The 24,167-nt window shown below is 37.0% G+C and overlaps 1 protein-coding gene across 13 annotated transcripts in view; it reads left to right on the top strand.

Moving 5' to 3' along the window:
- Nucleotides 1–24,167, top strand: part of AOPEP (aminopeptidase O (putative)) — a 235,091-nt gene that overhangs the window by 87,847 nt on the left and 123,077 nt on the right. For all 13 annotated transcript variants that reach the window (XR_012627089.1, XR_012627090.1, XM_074856095.1 and 10 more), the window contains 4 exons: nucleotides 4,856–4,958; nucleotides 5,077–5,184; nucleotides 13,996–14,039; nucleotides 21,684–21,744. Coding sequence is in view for 11 of the 13 variants with exons in the window: in XM_074856095.1 (XP_074712196.1) it covers nucleotides 4,856–4,958; nucleotides 5,077–5,184; nucleotides 13,996–14,039; nucleotides 21,684–21,744 (316 nt within the window). In the remaining 2 variants the exon portion in view is untranslated. The remainder of the gene's footprint in view (nucleotides 1–4,855; nucleotides 4,959–5,076; nucleotides 5,185–13,995; nucleotides 14,040–21,683; nucleotides 21,745–24,167) is intronic.

Genomic DNA, 24,167 nt, shown 5'->3' with positions numbered 1-24,167 from the left:
TGTCTCTAAGCAGTTTAGAAGAGCCTCTATTCAGGGAAAAAAAAAGTCCATTTCCTGAACAAAGTTCACTGTTTGAGGATGTAACAGATTCATTTTCCATGGCTGAAGACAAGCACATACAGGAGTATGGTTATCTAACTGCCAATCTGAATGAAGCTTTAAAAAAAACAAAGGAAAAAGCATAATGAACTATATAAAGCTACCTTCTCTTTAGCAATTACTAATAATGTTATTTTCGGTCTTTAGGTACCAGATGCTAGGCTCAAGGCTTCTTATTACATAGGTGAAGACATTAGGTCAAAAAAAGATTATTGCTTTGCTAATGATTAATAATTTGGGCTATTCTGATTGGTATCTTGGGAATTTGCCATAGCCCTTTACCTTGAGTGGCTGCCTAACATCTCCAATGCTTGTCTCCCCACAGTGTTTGACCAAGAAAAACAAGTTTAGTAATCCTAGCTCAAATTAGCCTTGCATTGACCAAATCACAGAAGTACAGGGACAGATTTCAAGCTATTATGTAGACCATACTCCTACCCTGAAACACAGGCAGTATACACAGACCATTTTAAGCAGGTTTTTACTAACATGTTCTTAGAAACCTCCAATTAAAAAGTTTCCATGGTACCTAGATAAGCTGTTTTAGTGTTAACAGTTAAAAAATGCTTCCTGAGGCACAGTTGAAATATTATTTCAAACAATATAGATACTTCTTTTCTTTCACCAAGTGGAAGTATAGAACAAATTGATCCACATCTTCTATATAATAATCTTTTAAATGTTTTTGGAAGACTGTTGCTATTCCATTCATTTTGACGTCTTCCCTTTTGTTTGTGCTTTCCCAGTAGAATCTAAAAGCTTTTTATATTCGGGCACTAGATACTGTTCACCAACACAGAAATTCCTCTTTGTGGCCTCGTGTAATCTGAAAAGAATGTCACCAACTGTATAACTGTAGTCTTTCATTGATCTGTTTTACTTTATGTTTATTGATGAATTGTGTATCCTACATGTAAGCAGAGCCAGTGAAGTTATACATTTGCAAGCATGCAATCTGATGACAGGTATAAATACAAAAGCAAGCCTTATCGCTAGCTGTCATACAGCTGCTGCCAACACAACTCCTGATAGACGCTGGGGGTTTTGTTTATTTTAAAAAACATTATTTTTAGGAACATTAGTTCTTGTCATATAAGGCTTATCTGGATGTATGTTTTCCGTTTTAAACACTATGGATAACATTTGTCATCTTTTGTGTTAATGATGTAGTTGTTACTTTTAATAAAATGTGTATGTTTTTATCCCTTGTAGTTTGAAACTCAGGAATGATTGATTTATCTTGTAATTGAAACTTAATCTTTCTATTGACTTCCACAGTTAGTAGACATAAATCTCTGCAATAAGCATGCTTTTGAATAGTGGTATTCTCAATGCTAATGCAAAAGAATGACAAATCATTTCTCATTTGAAAAATATGCCTCTAGTATACACTTCAGGAGAGGAACATGATGCCTGCTTGGGATTCTGGCAAACTCTTCTTCTCTGATGTCTCTAGTTTCTGTGGTTGCATTTAAGGACTTTCCACTAGTTTCAGTCAGGTATAAATATTCTCTACTATTTTTGTGTCATGGACTGGAATAGGTTCTCTCTTTGCGTATTTACTTTCTTTTTACTTTTCTTCTTCCATCTGAAAGCATGTCCATGTGCTTTCTAGAGTTGGTATGTAAGAGAGAAAATGTCAGTCTTGGCATTGCACTGGGTTTTGAGTCTGTACTGAGGCTTATGCTGATTCAAGCTTGTGTTTTTATAGAAGGATATTAGAAGTAAATGATAACTGCTTGTTATTTCTTGACAGTTATGTTGGGAAGAAAAAAATCAGCCAACCCACTCTTCCCAAGCATAACCTTATTCTTCAACTACTTTTTTGTTCCCTGTTGGGCAATCATATGATTTTCTGTGCTTTCTCATGACAGCAAGAAAACCCTCCCCAAAACTTGTCAGCTGATCCTATAAACTTTTGATCCAGCAAATGAATACATGTTCAGACTAGGTGAAAGACGCTCAGCACACTGATCATCAGCATGATGTTTCTTCATATTATGGATATTTGATATTATGTTATAGTAGCATCTCATAACTTACCTGCAAAAAGAAGAAGTCAGGTATGAAAGAAATAGATAAATGTCTTTTCAGCAGGCAGCAGTTCTAAAAGACAGTACCAGCAAATCTTAGTATTGAAGAAAGAATTTGAGGCACTGTAATGCTCATGCAAGCTAAGATTTCAGACAGAATCCTGTGTATTTTCTCACAGAGTTTGAAGCAAACCTGCACGGATAAAAGCACCTGTGAAATATGTCCTGGCACTCCTTCTGCCAGCAAGCATCAACACCAGCACTCTCATGCAGTCTCTCATGTTACAGAAGCAAAGAAGACTAGAGAACTCCATTTCTTTCCGTGGAATAAAGCTGGTGCTGAGATTGTTTCATGTCCTGGCCCTTATGACTGAACTCCAGCTTGTGATTCTTCATTAAGACAAACCAGTGTTGATATTTAACTCCCAAATTTGTCTCTGAGTTCCACTTGAGTCAAGTCTATTTCCGTCTTAAAGCAATGCTCTCTGACTGCTCTGTAGGTGTTCAAAGAGTTTTATTCTATCACACTGATAGGAAACGTGCCTTTCAGATGGTCTCTGCATAGGTTTTCATGACTACTTAAGCATATAAGAGCATTTAATTACCAAGGACTTCCTGGTGAATTGTACTTTTACTTTGTACAATGTACTCTCCACCCGGCAAAAAAAAACCCAGTATCTTTTGCTTCCTTCAGAAATTTGCCAGTAACTAAATTGTGCCAGGTAGCTGAACACCTTGAATCAGCTTGCCTTTAGCATTATGTCTAGCTTCATCTACTAGGTTAAATGCCAGGTTTTGGAGGTCAGTGTAACAAACTTTCAGTCTCTGTACCTTCAATGTGTTGTAAATATACTAAGCATTGCTTTAAAATAATGTGCTGAAGTACTGACAGCAGAGGACAGGGTAACTTTCTGGATATTTACACTCTTTTGCAGACATTATCAGGGGTATATATACATCCTTTGCAGAAGGAAATTCCTCAGTACCATCATCCAGATGTGATATTTGTTTCTGGTCACCTACTAGGATCTACACAGGCACAAAGTTGGAGGAGGAAGGAAGGATGTATGGTTGCCTAATTTAGAATAATTGTGATTATGGGAGGTGTGTCAGTTTAGTGTGGATCCTGTAGCCTGTGCTCAAACTCCATTTTACAAAGTCTATAAACTGGGCTATTTATTATGAGATGAATTAAGCATTTTTGGCTTTTTATATATGCAGAAAACAATGAAAAGTTGCATTTGGAATGGCAGCAGGCCTTACTTCCAGGAGACTGATCCAGAATGGAAGTAGGTGGACCTCTGCTTTCCTACAGTGGGTCTGCAATGATTACATTGTCTTGAAGAACTGGTGTTACATAGGATAAGAAATCAGTTATTGATCTCCTTTCAATGCTGAAGGAAGATCTTCCTTGAAAGAAAATATGAACTATAGCATGGTAAAGGACTGTGTTAGGAACAGTGTAAAATTGCATTTGTTTTTCTATTTTATCTCAAAAAGTTCTATTTTATTAAGATTTTACTGTGTGAAGTGGATTTCACGTGCACAGGTCCTAAATATAGCGCACAAAGGGTGAAAAAAAACAGCTTAGCACTCTGGACAAAACTCTGATAAACCACTGCATAGATATGAAAGATGAAGAAATGTTTTCTTCAAAGCAAACATAGATAGGAAGGTAATTTGATCACAGGGATTGGCTCATGAGAAGTGTAACAGTGATGTGGTTTGAAGAATACTGCACTGATGTGGCCTATGTTGCCCCTATTCTGTAGAAGTGGAGGGAAAGATGTTTGGTTACCAAGACTGGCCGTTTCAAGATCCATGCCTAGAATTGGAGAGGTTGTTTCACAGGGTTAGGCTCCTAAAACAGACATCTGTTCTCAGACCACTGTTAGCTGAGATGTTTTCTGAATGGAAGAAAAAAAGCTAGAGGGCTCTTCTGTACCATGCCTGTGGAGGCAATGCTTACAAATGAAGAAAAAATGTTAGTATAGCTTCTCTTTAGTTTTTACTCTGTGCTCACAAGAGCCTAGAAGTCCTGCACGCTTTACTGATGTAGATTTGTGGCATACCAGATGCTGTATTACATTTTAAAATCAGGCAATGACGACGTAGGTTTGTTCTAGACATTATTGTCTGTAAACCCCGAACCTGTGTGTGTGAAAGGCTTCCTGGTTTAAAACTTTGACTATTTTTCTTGCAACCCCAAATGGCAAAATGAAAAACAGAACATTATTTCTTCTGCATTGTATTGCATGCAAATGGAAGAGGTTATTCTTGCAAGTATATAGACATGTAAGCTGTTAAGCGAATATTCAGGTATAAGAGAAAACTCTAGTTGAACATAATTATTTCAATATCCTTCCCTTCCCAAGAAAAGATCTTCTTTTGTTTGTTTCTCTTTGTTTATAATGTGTCTTCACTGTAGAATGGCATGCAACGTACGTCATGCTGGCAGTGAAAAAAGTACACCAAGTTAGTGATGCCTTTCAGTTGAACCCCAGCTGTCTGGTCAGCTATGTACAAAATTGCATTAGAAGTATGAAATTCATTTGTTTCTCTGTCTAAGCCAAGTTAATTACTTAGGATAAAGAAAAAGATTGAAGTAGTCACAGGTGTCTAACATTACTATGCCATTCATTATGCTTTCAACTATGAGGATGTATAATGTATGAGTTCTTTACTTACTTATCCAAGACTTAATTAGTGTGTTACCATTTTAGGCCCAAAAAGGAGAGCACAGGAGAATTAAGTGAGTCTGGAGCATCCATTATCAAACATGGTCTTAAAGCAGAAAAAATCTTCATGCAGGTTCACTATTTGAAGGTGAGCATTGTCAGCTGATTTTTTATTGAAATTGTTGTACTAATATGATAAAGAATTCTTTCTTCTAGGCATCAGAAATTCATAGCATCCTATTTGTTTCTGGCTTAATTTCCGGCAGGGTTATTTCCTTTTGCGGTCTCTGGCAAGGACAACAGGAGAGGCTTCATACCTTGCATCTTTACGAAAATTTGTCCATAAGTTCCATGGGCAGCTTGTCCTTTCTCAGGTACTGTGCTTGGGATTGTTCCTTATTTTCTGAAAAAACAAATGACCTGAACTTTCTGTTTGAATGTCTAAATCACTACTTCTGCTTGTGGTGAAGAGAAAGAGGCAATTGTAACCTGGCAATGTTGGTGAAATTCCTACCTGCTAGAGGGCAGAACATTTTTTTTCAGGGTGATACATAAATAGGACACCCTGGTAGTATCTGATAATGTAAACAATGGGGTGATTTTTTTTTTTTTTTTAAATTTGATGCTCTGAGAAGTCAATGTTCATAGGTGCCGATGTTCTCAAAGATAGGGTCATTTACTGTACTGGAATTGTCTCCTGCAGTCTTTTTGCTCATGGTTTTTGGTTGTGATCAGTCAGTCCTTTCCCTGGTACCTCTCTGTTTCTGATAGAGAAGAAACACAAAGTAGGAATGTAACTGAAAAACTTCTATAAATTGTAACAGTGCGTGCATGTTATATTTCTGACTTTATTTCCTTCCTCTCTGCATGCTGTTTCATTCAATGCTTATAATTTCACAGTCTTTTTTATGAGGACGGTCTCTTTCTCACCAAGTCAGAGAGTGATGTCCCCCTCTATTACAGCCTCTGGATAGGTTTCCTCATCATGGTCCATACTCCCATGCTTTCTAAAGCATTCTGTCACTGAAGTATTAATCTACAAGGGATGTTTAAGATGTGCTGCTTCTTTCTTTCCATACTGTCTCCTTGCAACACAGAGTAAGGGCCTTTGATTTTGAGGGAACGGGGTCTAACACTTTCCTGTTTATTCCAGCCACGGTGATTCTTTGCTCATGTACTTGCTGTTCCGAATCTCACTCTTATGGGTACACCCATGTATCTTACATATAGCTCACAGATCTATAGATTCTTTCATATGTCAAGTCACCCAGAAGTTAGGCATAGTAGCTCTACTGCAGCAGCTCTGCCCCGTGGAACATTTGAGGTGTTAAGGGAGTTAATGTTTCTTTCCACTGCTGCAGCTGTTTTCTGTGCCATGTTACTGAGACCTTGAGAAGTTATGTTTGGCATAGTGTGGAAAATACCAGTGACTATATGAGCCTTGTCTACATTGTGGTGTCCAAAATCATAAATATGACGCCTTGCTATTACACAGATGGAAACTTTCTGATAATTACATAAATCATGAAACTGCTAAAACCAAGAAGCAGACCAGTGTTTTTACCCTGGTGGTAAGAAAGGTGCTCGCATTTTGGTGAGAAAAAGCTAGCTTGTTGCTCCTGGTTGATGTGAGATGAGGTGTGTCAGTAGACTGTTTAAATGCTGCAAAACATCCCAGCACATTATACTGTTAGTCACGATAACTAGATTGCATTGCAATTGAACTACCCATCTACTAGAGACTTCTCCCTTTGTCCAGCACTCTTCTATGAAATGTCAATTTGTAGCTTATCTAACTCCAGTCTTATAAGATGAACTACTATATGTTGTCTCTGCACCCAGAAACAACCATTTTGGTATTGGATAAAAAAATTGTTCAGTGTTTTTAATTATTAAAGCAAGAGTGATGCTTTTATTTCAGATTTCTTACGCTGCTTTTTATTTGAATATGTGCAATATGTCCATAGCTATGTGCTTAATGTAGGTTAAAAAAAAAGATACTTCCCTTCATTTGAAGATACTTGATTTGGTGGAGAAAGATCTGTGTACTATGTAAACTTTTATTGTGTGCTTCTTGTGCTTTTACCTTGTTTCATAGCAGCCTAAATCCAGCTCCTGTTGAAGTTGCTGGGAAGAGAATTTTAACATCATCCCATTGTTTGGTCACTATGTTAAAAATGCAGAGGGGATAGGCTATATCCAGTTGTAAATACATTTACTTTCTTTGTAAGAAATCTTAAAGATTGTATTTATGTCGGTGTCTGGTATAGGTAAATAAGCAATCACATCAGGACTTGCAAATGAAGAAGCAATGAAGTCAAGTCAGTACAAAGTTTATTATTCAAGTTCCTTCTTGAACAAACATGCTGTCAGTGTTTAAATGAAATAGAGGTCTAAAAAAATAAATAGAGGTCCAAATGGTAAGTTTAAATATCATAGTGTTGTACTTTCACCTTGTCCAAAATAATTGTAAAAGTTCCCAGCTTTAGGAATTGTGGGGACAAGGGAGAGCAAAAACAGTGAAAATAATTGCCCATGTTCTGAATACTAGTCTTGTTTTCAGTGGTGTTTGTAGTATTTTTGCCTAGATGAGAGCTGCAGGTGCAAGGAAATGACTTCAGATGTGAAACATTAATCAGTTTGCCTTTTTCCTTCATTTTGATTGCGTGCTCAGTATGTTTTTAGTAGTAGTTTTTGTTTATTTTAGTCAAGTTAGCAACAGACGAGTAAAGCAAGTCTGGAATCTTTGAGAAAGATTAAAAAAAAATTCCAATTTTCTTTTTGTGAGGGAATTCACTTACTGCTTTGAATGAACTTTTTAAATAATGAATGGAGTGTTACTGACTATAAATAAATAGAAAGGAGTGCAAATTGCTGATATTCCTAACACAGTTAAAGCTGTAGTTCAGTTTAATATTGAAATAGGAATACTTTGGGAATTGGAATTGCTTGCAGACTTTAATTTTCATGTATTTCTGACTGCTATAATAATAACCTAGGGTCTATAGTGTTCATCCATCTGACAGTTATAATTTGCTATGGTAAAATGACAGTCAAGAAGGTAGTGCTTAAAAAAAATAATAATTTATGCTATTCTTAAAAGTTTTAAAGGCAGATGTATGGATCCAAGCCCACTGTGTATGTATGTATATCAACATGTTCCTGCACACCGAATTTGCATGGGCACATACCATTATTGTCATTTTATAAATTGGTGTCTGCACACACAAACTGCCATTCAACTATTTGCTTGTAGAACTCTTGTAACTAGAATTGGAAGTATAAGCATGCAGTGTGCATGTATTTGATGTTTCAACCTCTAGAATCTTTTATTTAGGTACAAGTTTAATGAAAACTTTGTGTCTGCAGTTTGGCCCCAGCTGTTCCATGCTTTACTGACCTGTGAGCTTGAGTGAACTGTTGACATCAGTGACACATGGTGTGGACTCTGCGGCTGTCCCATCCACAGCAGCCTCTGCAACAGGGGTCTTTGCTTTCTACACCCTCATGTGCTTGGAAAACAGAAATAGATGGGTCTGATTTACTCAGATTGAGTTAGTTTCCTGTTCCAATACTTGCACAAATGAACATACTCCTACTGCTGTGCACCATAGATCTTCATTCACTTTCCTTATATGTATGAATTATGAAACAAACTACTACATGATCACAGTCCTTTTTTTTCTTTTTCCAGAGACCTTTGCCTCATTTATTTAGAATATGTGTTGCTCTCATATGAAGCAGCTGCTTGGCATTTTGTTCATTTTTCATAGGCACTTTATTTACCATGCAGTATGCTTTTCTTTTTGTTCAACTTTTTAAGTTTTAACAAGTGTAAGGCAATAAAAAAGACTGCTTCACTAGGTCAGACATTATAACCTGAGATTAACTGTGTTTAAAATGCTTATGTATGTGATAATTGATTAATATATGGATCAGTTGAGTACACTGTACATTTTGGGAACCCATTGTTTTCACATATAAAAATCTGACTAGATTTAGCACATATTTCTATTTCAGTACAAGTATCTTGAAAGAAGGAACGTATAAAATATTGTGCTAAAGTATAATAAAGACTAGATTAGTAGAAGTCATTAACATGGTATAAGGCAAGATTTTTTTGGTGAGAAAGTTTTCTTTTTTTTTTTCTAGTATACTTTTTTCATAATGATGTAAGATAAACTGTATTTTAAAGGACAGAGAGATCAGAATGAAGTAGGGCTAGAAATGGAACTGGAGAAGAAAGCAGAGAGTAGCAAAGCTAAGAGGAGCCCAGATGTTTTATAATCATGTATAATACAGATGAGTAATTAAAAAGTCAGTTAATGTGTCACACATTTTAATGTCCAACAGTACAGTTGTATAAAAAAAACAAGTATCTTTTGTTATCATGTATCTCAAATACAAAGATCTTAAAAGAAGCAGTAAGTTTTACACATATAATTGTCTTCTATCAGGGACGTGACTCATATATCTGAAAATGTTTTGGACTTTTACACAAATCCTTCCCATAGCTGCTGAACCTAATAAGTCTTGAGCCTTAGTATTCAGCTGTGGAGTATCTTTTTGCATTTCCACTTCTGTTACAGTAGTTTCTCACTCCTCTTCTGACCTAAAGTTTTTGTATTTGCTTAGCTTTCATTTAGCATCTTTCAAGGTTAAAATTATGTAATAGCTTGTTACGCAATATCATTTGATAAGAAAAAAGATAAATTATTTAATTTTGACCAGAACAAACTGACAAGGGAGCACTCCCAAAGCATGTGAGTTTTATTAGTGCTGAATTACAGCTCCAGCTTTTGTTTGATTTAGTGAGATACATTTTAAATAATCAGAGTCAAGTGCATCTTACATGATTTTCTGCTGGAGAGTCTTAAAGAGAGGTCCAAAGAACAATTGAGGGCTCTATGTAGAACTGTTGATACATAACAGATCTAGTTCCTCATCTTTTTGTTGTGTAAAATAAAAGGCATCTATGTTTAATTTGAAATTTTAGGCAGTAGTATAGTATTTCTAGTGGGCAGTGACAATTTGAGTAACTTCAGAAGAAAATAAAACATTTCAATTGAGTTTGAGACAACAGAGGCTCTGGTGTCAAAGCGTTAGAAGGTGTGTTCAAGCTGCATGCCTTCACTTCCTTGCCTGGGGTCTAGTTTGAACCTGCCCATCAATACGGTAAGGAGGAATGCCAGTTCAGTTCAGTGAACTAAGTGACAGTCAACATACTTTTTCCAACTTATCTGGTCCATGAATGGACTTACCTTGTTCTGAGGTGTTTTGATGAGTACAAAGATGTTTGTTGTGAATGATCTGGGGCTCTGACAGAAGCCCGTTTGCTAATATAGCTGGGGTGATTTAAGACTTACTTGTCTTAGTTATTCATGATGTACCTGAGAGGACAAATTCAGTCTTGTTAGTACAGACGGTTTACTAAGACTGGTTTGTGTGAAAGCGCTGGACTGTAAATTTGGGTGGCTCAGGCAGGCATACCTTCTGGTGCTGTGCTGTGCTACACAGGGACAATAACTCCAGTCAGAGAAATGCCGAGGAAGGGCCATCCAGGGGACTGATATCACCTTAAATATCCACAAGAAAATTTACCAGAAATCCTTGACAGATCCCCGTATGTGCTATGTTTTCTTGTTTGCCACAGTAGTTGGTCATTTTTCTTTAGGGAATTTCTAGTGATCTGAAAGCAGTTCAATGGCATGGGGTAAATGGGCAACAAATTCTGCTTTTGACTGGAGCTAGTCAGTGTCTCTGCTGCCTGGGGCTTAAGCTGTTAAACAGTCTGACTAATGATTGCTGCCTGATAATAGGACATATAGTTGGGGAGTCATGCTTACTCTTGGTAGGAAGTTGTCATCTTTGGCGGGGCATTCTGGGCTTGTTATTAAAACCCCAAGAGAAGGATTTCAACATGTTGCTGATTTTGTTAAACAAAAGCCAGGAATATGGGGGGGTAGGGGTGAGGATTCCAAACAAACAGGATCCTAGGAAGGATGCTCATTATTTATTTTTCTACCCAAAAGGGACAAAGAAATGTTTACCATTTAGTTATGTAATTTACAAACTGCATAACTAATAGAGATAGTTTAACTTTGAGTGGGTAACTTCCATAAGGAGTTGGATGTAAGTGCATTTGGAGGAATGTCTTTTTAGATGTATCACTTTTAGTCACAAAATCGCCATTGCTCTTATACATCCCATTTATATTTCAGTTAGAGAATTTAACTGAAAGTATCTGTTGGTCATAGAGTACTTGAAATATCTAGATTTGAGTTTTTCATAAAGGGGATATAATTTCTCGTTTAATATGTCCTTTACTGTAAGAGATACCTGTCCAGTGCCTCAAAACGGTTCAAGAGTAGAAACATGCTGGTCGTTGCTCAAGACAAGCATTGGAGTAATAATACAGCATCTTTAGTCATGAAATAAAAGGTCTTCTAGACCCAGATCTGTCTAGTTCAAGTTAACTCCATTCTTAAGGTTCTCAAAATTACTTCTATCAACCTACTTGTCAGTCATTGGGTCTCCACTTTTCTTTGCCTTTGACTCAGACGTGGTACATGCATTAACAGTGCAAAGAAAACTTCTTCTTGATCTCAGTTCTCAGTCTGTATCCAGATTTGATCTGCTCAGCAGCAGGCCAAAGTTGCAGTTGTGATTAAAATTGTTGGCTTCAGTCTGGACTATGGTGAGAGCAGACAAGAGTCTTTAGGGAATTTAATTATGAGGGTCTAGCAAATCCTTAGCAAACGTGTGTGAACTCATTTTTCAAAGGCTTTTTCAGTTTGGCTAAATGTCAGCAAAATTCCACAATCTGCAGAATAACAGTTTCTTTATATAGGGAAAAGTTGTTTTCCAGCCTCTGGGTTTCCAGCCAGGGAACAACAGGAGTATGTAGGGAAGTGAGATTATTTAACCATATGTATATAAGCCGGTTTGTTAATAATGCATTACTGCGGTGGCATGTGATTTCAAACTCATATTTTCTTTCTCACTTCATTGAATTACTTGCAACAAAGACAGAAAACAAACTAAAATTTAAGAGCTGACTCAGCATTTATTTATGATTACCCTGGTCATTCACAAGTCTTTGCTTCAAAGTGTAAGGTCACTGGAACCTTTTAAGAAATGGCGTCAAAGCTTAAACAAAGCCACGTTATCACGTAACTTTTCTCTCGGACACTTCCCTTGGACACTTCTGAACCATTTCATCTGGTGAGGAAGAAACAAGTATCCTGAGGATAAAATTTCACACCAGATGGTTGAAGTTTGGCAAAATTACAAGCAACTGAAAAGTCAGACCTATAATGGGATGTGTCATGCAGACTTGATACTAAGCAAATGTTAAAAGTCATGCAAATATGAGGTAAGTGGTAGTTTGTTTTCCTACTCTGTTTTAGAGCATCAAAATAGAAGCAGTTAAAATAAGATAGAATAGATTAATTCTAAGAAGGTGTGTAGAATGATGGTTACCGCCTTATTCTTAATAGATAAAATTCAAAAATGAAAAATGAAGACAGCTTTAATCACAAAGGAGATGTTTAATTTCATAGTATAATATACAGGATATAACCCCCCCCTTCAAATACCAGAGGTATCTTCAAGTACTATGGGATTGATTATAAAAAGTTGATGCAATCCAATCAGGGAATTCAGCTGCATTAATGTATACAGAGATGATGCAAACAGCATCAAGGATGACCACTTCAGTATTATTTTTCCACATTTTTTAAAACAACTCTAATGATGGTCTTTTCATATTCTTTATTTCCATGTAAGCTTACTCTGTACCTGCAGCAAAGCTTTCACAAGTGGAAGGTGACAGTAATTCTCCATTTACATACAGAATAATGGTACAAAACTGCAAGTAGTAGTATGAAATAAGGGGATTTCACACTTTATCATCATGTCAGCAATACACTGTAGTTAGGACAGAATAACTCCGGCAGTTCATGATGGCATTCTTGCCACAGCAACACTGACCCCAGTGCTGTGTAATTTACCTTCTGGTGTAAGCAAATTTTGTGACCACTGCAACACAGAATGAATCTCACTTGTAATCTAAAGGAGGAAGGCTTAACCGTGTTACCAGTAGTTTCAGTTGTGCAATCATTCTTTCTTTGTCTCCCTAACAATGCCATAATCAGACAAAGAAACAGCATCTTTTGTTGCATGCTGTGGCAGAGTCCCTAAATAAAAGTTTTCTGCCTTTTAGGAAACATTCTTCAAGACCTTAGATAGCAAGTACTTGCAATCAGAAATCAGCCTGCACTCATATATTGCAGTGAGGAACATCATTAACCTCTGAAACTTGTCTCCACAAAGATTAGTATTAATAAAGTGGATGTATTGTTTATGAAATAGCATATAAATGGATAATTCATATTAATAAATCCTCTTCTTATGAGATTGTTCAGAGGAGTGCCTTGTGTCAAAGAGATCGTCATTAAAATTAGATCATGTATAGCGTGCGGTGCCAGAGAATCTTTGAGTGATGTCAGGTGTAACTTTCTAAAGAGAGCTTATCACACTGTTGTGATAATGTTGTGATAATATTGAGAGGATGATAGTAATGCTGTTACATTGCCATTGCACCTTTCTAAATCCATGAAGGGAATTCTAGTTACCTTTTCTTTGAAGAATTTACTCCTTAGTTGGTCTGGTTGGCAGCAACATTCTGAATTTTGTCATAGAATGAGGAGTAGGTGTGATCTTCCAGTCAGGTATGTGCATTAAGGAAAAAAAAGCCTTATGTGATTATATGATTAAAGACAGTGTGATAACATAAGCACAATGGAGAGAGCATAAACACCCTTAATTCTGGTGTTTCTTAGCCTTTGAGTATGTGCATCTGCAGCCTTTGACAGTTTTAAATATAGTTTGTGTGTGTTATAGATCAAATAAAAATGGGAGTGTGGATTGTGTTAAAATAGTCAGCAGGCTTTTCAAGCCCATTTTCTTTCAATATTGACACTTTTGCTTGAGCAGGTTGGAAAACTGACAAACATAACGTATGTTGTATAAATAACTGAGCAGTGTATCACCATAGTGGATATATAAACTTTCTTATCATTCTGTAATCTGCAGTCTTTAGAAATCCATTGCTCACTAGCAATGCAGACACAGAGTTATGTTTTCATAAACATATTAACTGTGGTGCTTTGTTCATTTTCCAGGATTTTCTTTGCATGCTGTTGGAAGACATCCCTGAACAAAAAGAGTAAGTGAGAACCAGGCTAGAAAAGTCAAAGAAGAAAGTAGAAATCAGATTGAAATATCGGCTGTGCTAGATGACAATAGTAGGATTTTGTTTGGTATTGTTCTGCTTGTTTTTTTCAAGTGTGAGTGTGTAGCTTTCTCTGAAAATTCTCACGCATATATACACAAAAAATATGAGACTTGCTGTGTTACTGCTGTGCCATGCTCCCCGCAAGCAGTGCCTTTAACTTGCATGTTAGGGCAGCATTGAGGTCCTGTGTTCACTGGGCAATCTGAAGTGCCAGGCCCAGCTGCCTGCTCAAACCAATCTGTGATCCTCCTGCCAGCTGCTTTTGGCACATGGCACCCTAGAGCAAGGAGGCCAGAGCTTTGCTGTGGATCTGGGAAACCAGAGAAGACGGATTTTTCTCAAGCAGTAGTCTGGTACCATCCTCTCCCTGTCATACAGTGTGCCAAATGGGGAAGGATGGAAAATGCTAACGGAAATCCAGCATTAATTGCCTGACACGTCTTTCAAAATCCTCCTACATGTACCTGTGACTGGCTGAAGATGATACAGCTAGTCTTTTTCAGAGCTTTGAATCCATCCCTGCTTATCCATTGGTTTGTTCTGTGTTACTACAGACTGTGCTACAATTACAGGTTGTTTTGTAGTGGAGCTTTACATATTATAGTTTTTAAAAATAATGTATTCACTTGAAAAATGGAATTTTGGGGAGCAGGATTCCAAGTCTTCATAAATCTGGGTGAGTAGTTTGGGAAAAAAAGAGATATTCATAGATGTCAAATGTATTGAGTTTTTTAGTGAAACACTTCTTAGAGGGTGAAGGACAAAGAAGCTGCTTATCATTGAGATAATGTATTTTGTGGCATCATGAGTTTAGTTTGGGTGGTGTTATGTTTTCCAGTGATATAGTGTAGGATGATATTTTGTTTGTATCATCGGATATGAGTTTCCAGCCCAAATATATGCAGCAATATTAAATGGCATAAATGGGAAAGTGGATTACTTAATGGCATAATTATATGTTGATTTGTTAATAAAATCTGTTTTCCTTCCTTTTTCCACTTGTGTTTCTTTGAAGTCCAAACCCAGTGCAAAACGTTATTTGAATAAACATCTGATTTTCTGCCTAGAAACATGCCAAAATATTTAAACTTTCAATGAGACTAATGCAAAAGAAGTATGTCTCCATTTGCTTGTCATCACACTCCAGAGTGTATGAACAAAATTTCAGATCTATGGTAATTCATTTTACAATCAGACATATAGCATATTTGAATTTATCTACAGCCAAAATTACCTTGTGTGCAGATATCAACAGAATGCCAAGAGTGATAGAACATCCGGATATACAGAAGACCTTTATTTCTTATCTGCTACAAAGATGTTTTTTCATTCTTGAATGTATTCTGTTGCTAGTACAGAAATACAAGCCTGAGGTAAAAGCAAAGGAAGGAAATCTAAAAATTAAATATTTTTAGATATCATCTGCTGATGAGTGCTTTTTTGCACAAAGTTTCAGTCGTAGGAATGAAACGCATTTCAAGATTAGAGCAACAAAATTCTTTGTAGCACACAAAACCTCCCAGACTTGTGCAATTCTACCAAGTAAAATTTTAATGTTTAAACTAGATGCTTCTTACTTGAAAAATACTAAGCACTCTCATATACAGAAGTTCATAATGGAGGCTGGACTTAATCATTAAAAAAAAGAAGACAAAGTAGTAGTAGGGAATCAAGCCAAATCCTGCCCTCAGCTGTGGCAATAGAGGCAAACTAGTGCAGCTAGGAGTAGAATTTGGCTTATGGGAGACTTTTGTAATGAAAATAGGATTAACATTGGGAGAAAGCAATCATACAACAGTATGGTAATGTTCTGTAATTATTACGTTGAAGTAATGCAATATTAGCTTTCTGCTATTGGATACAGCAGACTATAGCTAAAAGATTCTCACTCTTCCAGTACTTAGTGCCTTTAGTTTTCACTTACAGGAGATTTTTTTCTTACATTCCCAGAGATGAGCAGCTCCAAGATACAGATGTAACTTCTTAAGTGGCAGTCACTGATTTTTGCTGCCTTCTGTACTCAGAGGAGGATGATTATATGCCTAGTTTATAGGGCTACTTCACTTCCTGCTCTGACTCAATTTTAATGGCATGTTAGCTGTAGGAATCCATTCTGCAAGGCAGAATCCTTCTGTTTCTGGACTGCGGCTGAATGCTGCCATCAGACAGGCCTAGCACTACCTTCTGGTCCTTTAGAATTTCCTAACTTGCCCTTAAGGCAGATTATTTCTGTGAGTGAAGGGCTAATGGCAAGAAGGACAAATAAATATCTATCATTATCCTTCTCTGTTTTCAAAGCCTTTAAAAAAATAACATGCACCGGCTATAGTCTCACATTATCTTGGCCTTTCGGTAGAAAATCTACAGTATTTCCCACCTGTAACTGAAGCATCTTATTTCCTCATATTTACTTCGAAACTTTACTACATTAAAAAAGAACAGCAAACTCAACCAAACAACAACAAAGACCCTCTTATGTGTCTGTATATCACAGTGCACTAGATTTGATAAAACTCCCAGTGGCTCTGTTCTCCCCAAGGCTTACACCCATAGTCTTTGCTGTAAATTGATCCTCTTCACATCTGCCCAACATGTGAGCTGTGCAAAGACTCAGTGTTTTTAAGGCCCTGTAGCAGAGGGTGAGTTTCACCAGCCTCAGATAAATCAGTCTTAGCTCTTGCACTCTGTACAACTGCAGATTTTTTTGAGCAGGTCAGTTCTGTTCTCTGGGGTTTTCTGGTGGTATTTTTTAATTTAATTTTACTAAATAAAATAAGTATACTAATAAAGCTATGGTTTTAATAATGCATGATAGACAAAGGAGAGCTTGTGTTACAGCTCTGCTATTTGTACAGACTTATTAACCCCATTCCATGGATGTCTTCATAAATTGTCAGTTAAGTATTAAATTAATGTTAAAATGATGCTGCAATTTCAAACTACTCAGATACAGAGGTATGTGTCTCTTTCTTTCATATGTGCTTCCTTTGATACTCACATTGTCATGAATCTGGTGATTTTGATTGAGACGAACAGCTGGTAGGCACCTAACTCCCGAAGCAAATCATTGGGAAAGATTTTTCCCAGTGTTTTTGATTCCTCCATTTTTTTGGTGAGCCAAAATATATATATGCTGGACGAAACCCAAATGAAATCTCATCTGCAGGAAGCTATAGCTAGTTGACAGAATCACTAAGCAGTCACTAGTCTTTGATTTGCACTAACTCCATATTAACTGGAATAGCTTACTTCGAAAATGATTGATGCGTATGAATGTATATAATACAGATGAAGCAAATATGCCTGTTGAAGTATTTTTAGTTGGATATGGCAGACATTTTATGTTCCTTTGCAAAAAAAAAAAGGTTGCACACTTTCATGTGCACTGTTCATTTGCTGCAACACCTTATTCTGAAAGTGGTTTCTTTTTGATTGAGGAATTAGGTGGGTTTATGATAAAGTTTGTAGTGTGCTGTGGGGCCTTGTGCAATGAAAACTTGATATATTGGCATCTTTTATAACGCTAATTTTCAGATTATCATTAATGTTAGTATTTTACAGAGCTTTCTCTGAAGCGTTGAATCTGGCCGTGAACAGTATGTATGCAAATTAGATCATTCCTAGGCTGACTGCTTTATCATCTAAACAAATAGACAAGGGATGAGATGATGGATGTAATAGTATTCTCATTTTACAGCAGGGAACTGTAGTACAAAGCAATTGAAGAACCTGCCCAGCCTTGTAAAAGGCTGTTATAGTGCCTATCAGTTGAACCCAGATCACACAGTCCAATACAGTATCTTAACTAGAAGGCCATTCAGGAAATCACACACACCAGACTGAAGTTCTTACAGATGCTTAACTGCAACATAAGCAGGTTGTAAGCGCCCTTTCTGAATATGGATGCTTTACCGAACTGCAGCCTCAATAAGTATTAGGCCCTGTGTCCTTTCTCTAGGACATTTGTCTTGAAATAGCAGTCTGTAATCTACTTTTTGGGCCTGATCTGAAGCCCAAGTTAGTGGAAACCTTTCCAAGGACTTCACAGTTCTTCAGTATCCACTTTCAACACATTCAGAGTAGATCTTTGCAATACTCAGCACATTACTAATATATTTGGGAAAAAATAGTGAATGCCTGTAAACTGCTAAAACAAGTTGCTTTTTCTGATGGGTGCCACAAAGATTGTCCTACGTTGGAATAAAAAAAGGCGTGTACAAGTACAAACCAGACTGCATATGGTCATATGACAGGTGTTTAGCAGAAACTGAGGGTGCTGCAGGCAGAGAAACAGAGTAGCATTGTTGTCTTTGCCCTTGAGAAAAATGTCAAAGTTTCAGGAGAGGCTGAGCAACTTATTAGTGGTGTTTCTGCCTGGATTAGTGGGGTGTTAGAATAGCGCAACTCCCCTCAGTGTCAGAAGCTCATTTCAAAGACAGTGTTTTGAATTGAGCTGTTGTTGGCTTTAAAAGAAATAGAGGGTATATTAAAGGCGCTACATAGCAAATGTAGCATAGATTATTTTGCATAGCTTTTTTATTTCTGAGGAAATCTCACACTTTAGTTTCTAGGGGGAAAAAAAAGGACAAACTGGCATTGTGAGGCTGTGTTTCTTATTCATAGATAAGACAGAGAAGAGTATTTTCCCCTAGCTGCTAGCTCTGCTTCAGCATTGGAACACTTAAGATGTTTTTGATTCATGCAGTAACAAATTAAAAATTGTTATTCTGATTATGCTGCTTGAGACAGAATAAATGGTACGATCCACCTGATCTACCTTTGACTATATAAAATTTGAGTGTCCAGTTTTAAGCTCTCTGTAGTAAACAGAAATAAGAACTCAAGAAAAAACATCATCTTATCCCAAGGAAGGTGAATTGACTGACTGAAATACTTCTCTTTCCATTCCCCATGGAAGGGACTCAGCTAACTAACTTAGACTAGACACCAATTTTTAGAGCACTGTGGTAAGGTGAAGCCTGAAGGATATAAGAATTACAGCCTGAAGGATATAGCAGTCAAATGCTCTAAATTTAATAATTTTGCACAAATAACAAGGTACTACTAAAAACTGACCAAATCTGGATGTTTAGAAATTAATTTGATTAATGTGAATGTAGAACACTACCAGTGGTGTATATGTTCAGTTATATGCGGAAAATTGATTTCCATAGTGATCAGACATGCAGAATGACAATTTCCTGAAAATTCATAATCCTGGTCATGTAGAAATGCTTCTGTTTCACTGCTGCAATTATTTGAACCACATGATCAGAGAGAAATTTTTGTTCATCTGTGACAGTCTACAGTCTCCTAATGTTACAAGAGATAGTTTGACATTTCAGATTTAGTGATTGGGAAGATTTCTTTGTCTCTGTGGGAATTATTCTCCCTTCTGGGTCTTTTAAAGTCATCTCAGCCAGGCTGATATGTCATCTCTTATTTGTAAAGACATAGCTGAAGTAAAGTTTGGACCTAAATTACATTAAAATTAAGCCTCTTTGGCCTGCACCTTAAGATGACTGATCAAAAACTGAAGAAAACTATTAATAGAAAATGAAAGCATGTATATATGGCTTTATTGTCATTGTAATCTGTTCTTTTCCTTTAATCTCTCACTTTTGATTTTCATTATGATGCTGTAGCCCATGTATGCAAGCATATTTTAGTAGCTGAATGACATAGGGCAGCATTTGTAAGACAAGATTTTATTATGTTTAAGGCACTTGGTGTCTGGTTTTTGCCTTTCTTACAAAATTCCTGTGTAAATTGGACGAGCTTATAAAACCAGATTGCTTATTTTTGCATATACTGTTGAACAATTACTCAATGAGAAGCCAGCTGACTCTCTATTTTGATCAGATTCTCCCACCCCTAATTCACATTGGCAGAATTTTATTCTGTTAGGGTAGACCTGCTCATTTTAATGGACCTCCTTCAGAATACTGCTCAGTATGAATAGGGATGGCAGATCTCCCACCACAATGGTGTAGAGTAGAGATTGTAGCTGTTAATTCTACCTCAAAGGAATGCTAACACATAGTTCTGCTTGGAGATGAAGGGTAAATTTTTCATCTTGGATTCAACAAGGATAAGAATATCTAACTCAGAATATAAGCCATGTCTGGGAAGTGCTGTTGTTACACCTGTTAATATCAGTAATTTAAATCTGATAATTCCAAATAAAACTAGCCAAGTTAGAAAAAGTCATAACTATAAACAGTAAACACAGAGAAATTTTTCATCTATGAGTGTGTTCAAGAGTCATCCACTAACATATTGCTTGACCGCTTTTGAGACTCCATAAGCTCTCTAAGCCTTAGTTTTCCCATTTGCATGTCATTGGCATAGCAAAAGTTAATACTTAAAGGTGTTTAAAAATCATTCAGTAAAAATGATTGATTCATTTATTCATTAGAAGTCCTTCTTAGTCACTGATACAGTCCATAAATAAACGTCCTTTAGGGTCAGAATTTTGAGCACAGCCATGTCAGATATTGGCGGAAAAAAAACCCCCAACTTCTTTGTCATGTAATTCAAATCAAAATAGTATTGGGTTGCTTGCCTTCCTGTTTCAGAGCTCCGAAATGGCTGGGTTTTTTATGAATGCTTTGTTGGTTATGGGTCTACATTACATATGTGAATGTAGCTGCAAGTATTAGAACAAGTCTAGCCAAGGCATTACCATGCACAGGACTATGCACATCTATTCTGCTTCTCAGAATATTTAGAGGCCTCACTCAAATTCCTTTTATCAGTACTGGCATACTGCATGGACAATGCAATTTTAAATTTTTTTTTTAATTTAACTTGGCTTCCCTGCAAGTTAGGAAGTCTTCAACCAGAAGTTGAATGCAACAGAAGTTACTTACAAAAATAGAAAGGGAAATAGAATTTCCGAATTTGCAAATACTTATGCATGTGGTTATTTTAGTCTCACACAGCTGGATCATGACAAACTATTTCCTTTTGTTGGGGCTCCAGACTATTCTGTGACTTCACTGTGAATGTTACCAGGATATAAACAAACTGCAGAAAAGATGTAACTAAAGTATATTAGATACTTGATAACTTTGAGCATTAATATCCATCAGTGCTTTTTAAACCCCAAAAGTTTAAGGCAGTTTGTATTTAATTTCATTTTCTTTAGTGTTTTATCCTTACATTTAGGCTGCTTCTGTAACAAAATACTGATTTTGAATGTCTTCAGCTAAATTTACTTGCCTGTGATTATTTTTTTCAGTAAAAGAAACAAAAATCCACTCAACAAGAAGCAGAGCACCTGTTCATACTTTACATGAATGCAGTTTACCATCTTACACTTTCTCTGTCCATCCTCATAAGCACTGAATTTATCATTTGAGTTTTAAGCTCACAAAATCTGATCTGTCTTCAATTTGCTTATATCATCCTCTGATGATATTATACATTAAAAAACCAAGAATGTAGAACCGCGGTGGTACAACCAATACTTGGAATTCAGGGTTTTTCTCCACTTCTAAAGGGTTAATCTTCATGTGGAAAAATTGGTATCTCTGTGTGTATCTTTTAATTTTTTTAATTTTTTTTTTTAAGGTCTGGGTTAACTGTAGAAAGTATCTTCCAGAATTGGCTTGACACTTCCGGAATACCAAAGGTAAATACAAAATACAAAATACCAGTTACCAGTTATTTCTGGAGTCTTGTATTTCTCATTACATGTTATTTAAATCATTACCTGAACTTATAACAGGTATGGTTTTAAATAAACAGTTTTGATGATGACTGCTTTCCACATCTTCATATGTGTTTAGCTTTTATCAGTTGTAGGTTTTTGCTTCTACCATCATCTCAACAAACCTGCCAAAGGGCAAATCTTACAAAACTTATCCTGTTGTTTAATACTGTAGTCACATGGAAGTATGCTTTACAGTATAGTTGTGGACTCTACTAAATGTAAGGAGCATTGTTCACATCTGTCAGTATATTAATTACTTGAAAGCCATACTGACAGCAGCAACTAAATGTTAAATTATTTGTACTTTGATATTTTGTGAATACTGTGACTTGCTCATGAATCTGCTGCGTGGGTAACATATTTCACTGGTGTTCTCTATTGCAGTTGAGACTGAGCACTATTTTCTGCTGTTAAATATTAAAAGCTTTTAATATTAATCTTTTAAATTCTGTGAACTGAAAATGCTTAGTTGTGTCTGTGCGATGTGAAGGCTCTGATTATTTGTTTTGGTCCAAAACCACTGTTGCTAATTGGCTCAGCTTTGGCCACAGGTGAGTCTGACTTGGAGCCGGGGGAGCTTTGAAAAGCTTCTCACCAGGGCCACTGTTGTAGCTCCTTCCCCCACTACCAAAAACCCCCACCAAACAAACCCAGCACAGAACATCAGCATGCTGACCTCTTCCCTCTCTCTCATCCCTCAGTAACCTTTTTGATGATTTACCCTTGTTGCCTTCAGCACTTCTCAGGCTCTCGTGGGAACTAGTTTCCACTTTATTGAAAGCACTGGAGGAGTTGTCATTCAGTGAATAGGAAACCTGGTTTCCTTTGTGCTTTATTAAATCATTTGGGGAGCCCTTATTCCTGAAATCAAGACTGTAGATGTTACTTAGTAGCTCTCAATACATTAGTATCCATAATCTAAATATGACTCTATTTACTGACTACAGAAATATAAATCTACTCGTGCCATAGAGGAGCTGGTATTGAAACCTCTTTAAAAAGTATTTAGATTATCTAAATATGATGAATCTATTCGAAGGCACGTAGACCACCTTCTTACATGCAGGTGATCTACCTGCACCATAAACAGCAGCCCAGGAATGCCACAGAACTGACTTACTCTCTCTCATATGGGTTGCCAGGTGAGTGGACTACGGTGTGCGTAGAGGAAGGTTTCTGTTGGCTCCTTTGGGCAAAGTCTTATGGCTGAGTCAGACAGTCAAGCAGTGCGAGCAGTATGAGGTACAGAGCATCCATTGCAGGTGACTTTCTTTCCTGAGTACTGACACAACTGAAAAGCAGATGGTGAACCTCTGCTCCAAAGATGTCCCAAAGACAGAGAAGCAGCATCCTGCATCCTACACAGGATTCAGCAACTTTTTGCTTATCACCCTTATTTTGCTGACTGTGCTACAGAGTTCTGTAGTATGATAGTTAAAGTCACTCTTAATCTTGCAGCACCTGTTCTTAGCGGGACAGAACGTATTTCTTAGTGGTTTAGTAGATACCTATGAGAAATTACTTGATTGAGAATTTAAACTTTTTAAATGTACGAATATTATCTAAGACTTCACTGCATTTGGAGAGGAAACTTCATTACTGAAGAGGTGATCCTCTGTAATGGGGTTGGGAAATATGCATCATGCTGTCCATTCTGGAAATCAAGTCAGAACATGGTTCCTTTATATCTCTCCCATATGAGAATTTTTATATTTTATAGTGGCTGTGGTTATTTCTGTGGCATCTTTTATTTCTGTGTTTTGGTGGGTTTTGCTAAGGAAATTCATGTCATCCATTGACTACAAAGAAAATTCACCACTTGTGGTTCATTTACAGCATTAGCTACCATAGTGTTTTTAAGAATTTTCTTCCATGGTTATATCCAAATCTATCACCTGTACACAACTGTTACTCTCTAAAATTTGATAACAACATGGTCACTTAAAAACAGAGTTGTTAGCCCATCCCACAGTTCACTGTCTTCACAACAGTGTCTAGCTAAAGGACATGGGAAGGGTACTTGTGCAAAAGATGGATGAGGGTGTCCTGGTTTCGACCAGGATGGGGGCTTGCATGCGCGCCATCTGCTCGTCGGGTCGTGTTGTTGCTGGGGGGGGGGGGGGGGTGGTCACCGCACTCGGTAAGCCACTGCTGCATTTTACCCATTTTCTTTTTGGACTCACTATTGTTACTGTTGTTCTCTTGGTCTGGCTGCCGGCTGAGTTCAAACCTCCACAGTTTTTGGCGCCCAACGTGGGGCTCGAGGTTTTTCTTTTTGTTTGAGGTAACAACAAAATGGGTAAAATCTGGATTGCTTGGCTCCTTAAGATCTTATCACCTCA

This window comes from Strix uralensis, chromosome Z (genome assembly GCF_047716275.1).
Source record: "Strix uralensis isolate ZFMK-TIS-50842 chromosome Z, bStrUra1, whole genome shotgun sequence".
Lineage (NCBI taxonomy): Eukaryota > Metazoa > Chordata > Aves > Strigiformes > Strigidae > Strix > Strix uralensis.
This window is presented reverse-complemented; position numbering and strand designations above follow the sequence as displayed.